The sequence below is a fragment of the Rutidosis leptorrhynchoides genome, chromosome 4, assembly GCF_046630445.1.
Source record: "Rutidosis leptorrhynchoides isolate AG116_Rl617_1_P2 chromosome 4, CSIRO_AGI_Rlap_v1, whole genome shotgun sequence".
NCBI lineage: Eukaryota > Viridiplantae > Streptophyta > Magnoliopsida > Asterales > Asteraceae > Rutidosis > Rutidosis leptorrhynchoides.
In genome coordinates, this window is record NC_092336.1 from 165,593,137 (window position 1) to 165,599,940 (window position 6,804).

At 35.3% G+C, this 6,804-nt stretch overlaps 1 protein-coding gene across 1 annotated transcript; it reads left to right on the forward strand.

The window, feature by feature from the left end:
• The first annotated feature begins 2,425 nt into the window (after positions 1 to 2,425).
• LOC139843932 (BTB/POZ domain-containing protein At5g60050-like) lies at positions 2,426 to 5,345 on the forward strand. Its single transcript, XM_071834116.1, is given in 3 exon segments — positions 2,426 to 3,038; positions 4,185 to 4,516; positions 4,518 to 5,345. Coding segments are annotated over 3 exon segments (1,515 nt in total). The 5' UTR covers positions 2,426 to 2,453; the 3' UTR covers positions 5,116 to 5,345.
• Positions 5,346 to 6,804: the final 1,459 nt, after the last annotated feature.

Here is a 6,804-nt window from a genome sequence, read left to right on the forward strand (position 1 = left end):
TTTCTTGCCACACAATTGTAGCATGTATAGGTCTTCTTCTTTTTAGACTTCGGTTTACCATGATTGTGACTCCCACTTGGGCCACGTTCCGTTGATCTCCCTCCTGACACCAATAAGGCCTCCACTTGTCGTGAACCGGCCTGTTTGTCCTCCTTGTTATTGCGCTGATTTTCTTCTTCTAGAATAGCAGCCGCAACTTCATCATAGACTAGATACTCCGAGAGAACATTATTGGTTAAGTTAATAATGAGTTGATCATACGAATCAGGTAGACTCTGAAGTAAAAGTTCAGCACATTCTTTTGGCTCTATATTGCAGCTTAATGAAGCGAGTTGAGAAAATAGAGTATTCAAAGAATTAATGTGCTCATTAACTGAAGTAGATTCATTCATGCGTAGCGCATAAAGTTTCCTCTTAAGGAATATCTTGTTGTGGAGTGATTTGGTCTCGTACAATTTTACGAGATGATCTCAAATCTCTTTCGCCATCTTCTTTTCTTCAATGCTAGACAAAACGCCATCTGCTAGTGTCAGATGAAGATTTGCGATAGCCTGACCTTCCATCTCTTCCCATTTTTCATCAGTGACTTCAGCGGAACGTCCACTGATGGCCGCCAAACACTTATCCTTTCTCAGGATAGCTTTCATCTTTAGTTTCCATAACGAGAAGTTACTCCCGTTGAACTTTTCAATTTCAAATTTCGTAGACATTGCTATAATTACAATCTTCTTTTCGACAATATTATTTTTCTTGAAATAACACCCAAGGACTTTTACCGAGTGAAAATAATCTTACTTATTTTCTGATGTGGACGATCCACTCCCGTGGCAACCACAGAGCATACGATAAGTAGATTAATACACACAAGATATTAGACCTTAGCTCTTGATATCACTTGTTGAGAAAAATGACATCGAATTATAGCAAACCGCTCGTAATAATTGAAATAGCGACAATAAAGAGACACCGAGATTTAACGTGGAAAACCCCAATAGGGTAAAAACCACGGGCAAGGAAAGAAAACGTTTCACTAATAAGAATAATAGGAATTACACTTCTCTCTAATTACAAGGATAAACACTAATCTTTATATCTCTTGTAATTGGGAGATTAATACTCCCTAACACTCTATTTAACTTTTAGTATACAATGGAGAATGTGTTTTTGGATGATTAAAATGAACCTCGAGTCCTTTTATAGTTGAAGTAGAAGCAGTAAATATGTGCATGTATGCCATTAGAAACATTTGGTCAAACATGTTTGGTTGGTGGCCACAATAACAATAGTGTTATTGACTTCCATGGTTTCAAGTATTCAGCCACATATTACATGTGGTTATTTCCACCGTGCAACTTTATTATCTCAACAATTACCATCAATTATAAACACCAACCATAACTAGAGTCTTCTAAACGATATAAGGTATGTATTTAACTATATTATTATTATCATATTATTTTTTGAGGATTTTAAGCTTGATTAAATTTATTAATGATAATTTTGATTTGCTGCTATGAACAGAAGTTAAATGATCTAAATGAGGATTTTTGAGATAAGGTTCTCGGACATTATTTTGGATCAATAAAATGCAGTCGCAGATGATATCACAATCCCAATTTGGACAAGTCAGGTTCGTATACGTTGCGTGATAGTGAAGAGGATTTGGTCGCGGGTGGTGCGATACAAAAGTTGTTTCAAGAATTCATGATTTTGTTAGTATCAGCGTTCCACCTTCGACCACTCTTACCCCGACGGGTCATCAAACGTCCTTTCTGTTAGGTTCAAGAACCGCGCGCGAAAGTTGTTAGTCGGAATACGGTTGACGGAAACTTAAAAAAAGTTGCCCTTTAGTTTGTTGTATTCATTTTGTTGTGGGTTACGGTTCCATTTTTTAGTCTTGTTGCATGCTTTCATTTGTTTAGCTAATGGAGTTAATCTATTAGCTTGTGGTGCTGAGCTAGGTTTATTTCGTTGGTTTGGTCGGACTGTAGGGCGAGACTCAGTTGCCCCTTAGTTTTGATTGTTTTGTTTAGATTTTTATGTTTCATTTATCATTGTGAGCTCGATTTAGTTTTTTGTGCTTTAGTTGAACTTGAATGGTTTGTTTCCTTAATTGTATTTTGGGTTCATTTTTTTGATGAAGTATTTCATGTGGTTAAATAGTTTTGAAGTTTTTTCTTTTTACAAAAAGTAAATAAAAAGTTTTCATTAAAAATTTGGAAGTTAATATTTTTACTTCTTTTAATAGATCCTACCATTTACATTGTATAATTTGTTAATAAAAATGTAGTGAGTTTATAAAAAATTAAAGTGAATATATCATTGCCTAAAAAATTTAGCACATGAGTCAATCATTTTGACTACATTTGCTCACACTATTCAATACACACACGATTTCAGTGATCTCCTTCAAAAACATCAAATCAAACAATCAAATTACTTTCAATTTATCAATGGCAGCATCATCTGATCTCACTAAATCAAAACAACAAGTTTCCACTATGTTAAAACAAGGTTTCATCTCCGATCTCTTCCTTTCTTCACCACAACCCGAAACCCCGAACAGAATCACCCAAAGCCCGATCCGACCCATACCCATACCCACATCCACACCCAGTCCCACTCTTTTCGAAATGATGTCTGAAGAACAATCACGTGACTCCACACATCAACAACAGCACCTACAAACTCTCGACCCGACCCGGACTCGGATAGAAGAACGTGTCGCCAGGGTTTTGTCCGAGGCTCCGTTTAGAAACCCAGGTGAGTATGGGTTAGGGTTTGGTGATGTGAAGCTCACGTGCACGGCACGTGATGGGTTCAGTGTGTCGATGGATGTTCATAAGGAAGTGTTGGTGGGCCGGAGCCGGTTTTTTAAAGAGAAGTTGGGCCGGAGAAGTGGGTCCCATCATTCTGTTGAGATTTGTGAGTGTGATGATGTTGTGGTTTATATTGAAACATTAGTTTTGATGTATTGTGATCAACCTAAAGTTAAGATGGTTGGTGAAACTGTTTCTAAGATCTTAGGTTTGCTCAAGGTATGCATTTTGTTTATTTATTTAAATAAAATTGTTGTGGATTTATTAAGTTATGCTGCGAAATGTGTACTGTTAGATTGTGTATTAATGTATGTGTACTAGCAATAAATAAAGTGTTATGTTTTAAATAGTAAATGCTAAATGCTAATTTTGATTCCAAGTTTGGCCCGTTTGACCCCAAAAGTCCACCAAGTTGGGTAACTTTTAGATAATTATACCAAATTTCTTATTCAAGTTTTGATTCTGTTTCAGTTGTTGTGAAAATTTGACCTACAGTCTTGTACTAAACTAGTTTCATACTATGGTCACTGTTATTTTGTGGGTGTATAAACAGAAACGGATAAAAGGCTAAGGTTTCCTTTGTCCGAGCTATCGGGGAAGGGGTGTATTTTTATTCAACTAACTGGGTTATTCCGTGATCGTTTCGACCCTTCTTTTTAGTCATCCCACTATATGCCTGTTAGTGAGGTTCAGGGCGTTTGATAAAACAGAAAGATTAACGCTGAATGATTCAGTGTTTGATAATCTTTATGATTCAACAATATGAATGAGGTAAAATTATCTTATTAACGTTTCGAATGCATAAAAAATTCAATATACTTGTTTGATAAGTGTTCCGGATATGATTTAAGTAGGATACTACACATAATTTAGGTGCTTAATGGTTAAGAGAGTGTTTCAACCCCGAATGGTTCAACATTAAATGTTGAACCATGCAGCATGATATGTCACTAAAGGGTCATAAACAAGCGCGCTGAATGCTGAATAGTTTAGCATTCAACGTCGAACCATTCAATTAAGAGGCAAACAAACACACCCCATGAGACCTCTCGTCAGGATATCAAGACTCCAACCACTAGGCTATTATTTTGCCTCAAAGTAGCGAATTATTTTTGTGGAATTTTGGCCTACAATGTAGCTTATTTGCTAGATATTCTGTCATGGCATGCAAATTGTGTAGAATGTATGACTGGATTGCAAGTTACGTAAAATGCCTGACGTAGTGTTCATCAGCTAACTGTTTCACACAGTTGACAAACCACATAAGCGTAAGCATATGTAATAGAAGTTGCACATATTTTGCTCAAAAGAATTTGCAACATTTGCCATTTTGCCCTAAATTCTATCACGTAACGCCGTTTGTAGGTTTGTGATGCATTGAAATTTGATGATGGCATATCGTCGTGTTTAGAATTTTTAGAAGCCGTACCTTGGTCAGAAGATGAAGAAGAAAAAGTGATAACGTATCTTAATGAACTTCATATTCATGACGATCATGAAGTTTTACAAAGAGTAGTATCGGATCCAACAACTTCGACAACAATTGACGATATTTTCATGAGATTACTCACCGGTGTTCTACACACAAAAGACGAAAAAGCCCGTAAAGAAATGAAATCCCTAATATCTCGCTTACTTAAAGACGAAAAAACCAGTTTTCCCCAAAATAAACATGAAATTTCAAAAGACACTGTATACCATTTGTGACAAATGTGTTACTTCTCTTATACTCTGTTTATCTGACGCAACGTCTTCAGACGAAAACAGGAGAACGATGAGTGATATCTCTCGAGAAGCTGACAATCTTGAATGGGTTGCGGATATCTTGATTGAAAAAAGGATTTGTGAAGATTTTGTTACGATATGGGCGGGTCAAAATGAGCTTGCTACGCTTCACTCAAAAGTTCCAACAATGTATAGACATAAAATTAGCAGGATTACTGCGCAGTTATGCATTGCAGTTGGTAGAGGGAACGTTTTGGTGCCAAAAGAGACACGTGTCGCTTTACTTTCAACATGGTTGGAAGCTTTATACGATGATTTTGGATGGATAAAACGTGGGTCAAGATTGGTTGACCGAAGGTTAATTGAAGATGGGGTGAGCCAGATTATTCTTACATTGCCGTTATCACAACAACAGTCGTTCTTGATGAGTTGGTTTGATCGGTTTCTGGAAAAAGGAGATGATTGTTTGTATATACAACGAGCGTTTGAGATTTGGTGGAGACGGGCTTTTGTTAGACAATCGGTGGTTGAACCGCAGTTGCAGATAACTGTGTGTGATTACCCGAGTTGATTATAGTTCATGAACCGATATCTATCAAGGGCTTATAGTCTAACAGAATTCGAGTAGCCTTTCATCAAAGAGGTTGGGGGTTCACGGCTTGTCGTGAGCACATTCGTAGATAAATTCGTGTTGGGTGTGTGAGTTGTGGTTTAAAACAAAATGGAGAAGTAGCCGTATAATTTGATTTGTTGATTATTATTACAATCTCCTAAGCAAGTACTTCCTCCGTCTCAAAATAATTGTCCTGTTAGACTTTTCAAAGTCAATTTATTAAGTTTTGACTTTAAATATTTGTTGGTGTATGCTATAGAATATTTGATGAAATTTATATCAATAGATTCATTTTTGAATGTGTTTTCATTTGGTATAACTTTCATTCGATATTATATAACACAAAGAAAGATATGTAAAGTCAAAATTGAAGAAAAAAGACTAAAAAAGTCAAAACAGGACAATTATTTTGGGATGGATGGAGTAGATAATATAACTTACTTTTTTATAACTTGGTTCTTAAGAATAATCATATTATGTATGTATTTTTGTACATGTATATAACTAGTAACTTGGTTCTTATATAATAATCATATTATTATGTATTTATGTACATGTATAATGTATAATATTAATATTAATATTATGTATCTTTTACAAATAATTTATGTCACGATGCTGTATTCAATTATTCATGCCTCAGTTTCTATTATGAAAGGGTTTACGTTATAAAAACAATTACTAATGTTATCTCATCTAGCTTAAGTTCGTTAATTCTGTTGGATTTCAGTCCTTTTTTATTTTTGTTATTATTATTATTTTTTTTTTGCTACTGCCCTTGGTCCATAAAATTAGTCCAGCCCAAAAAGAAAATTGCCACCCAAATTAGTCTCAAGCTGCCGAAGTTTATTTGTTTTGCTCAATTGCTCTTATGCTCCATCAAATGCGAAATCTATCTGCAAGTCGTAACGTCCTCTAACTTCAAATCAGAAAAGGGAACGGAGTTGTGGATTGCTCAAGACTCATCATCTGATTTTGTCAAGTATCAACAACTTTTATATAGGTATTATTGGTCCATGTAATGTAAGGAGCAGTGGCGAAAAATTAAATTTTTTTTTACTCGGGGCGATTTTTTTTAAAAACTTAGCAACTTTTTTGAGCAAAATATGATGATTTTTGGGCAAAATATGAAGGTTTTTGGGCAAAACTTGGAGGTTTTTGGGCAAAACTTAATGGTTTTTGGGGCAATTTATTGAGGTTTTGGGGGAAAAATAAAATAAAAATTCCACTTAGGGTAAAATCGAAAACCCAAAATTTACACTGAAAATTGCAATCCATTGGCACGCGAGTGCCTCGTTGTCCCTTAGTGTTTCCGCCACTTGTACGGAGTATTCAATAATTAATTAATAGACAAAATAGCTTAAATCAGCCTCGTGTTATTCTTTTTTTTGCTTTTTTCATCCCTATCAAATGAAGACTGCACAAATATTCCTTACGGACATTATTTATTCTCAATTACATCCTTAACACTAACGAAAGTTAACTGCCCGTTATATTAGGACAAAACTTCAAGGTTTAATTAAAGATAGTCCCTATCATTAACGGACGTTAATTATTTCCGTTAAGTTAAGTCATGCAAGGAATATGTGAGGATATTTTTGTCTATTTACTTTCTCTTTATCTTTTTAACTCATCCATCCTCATCCC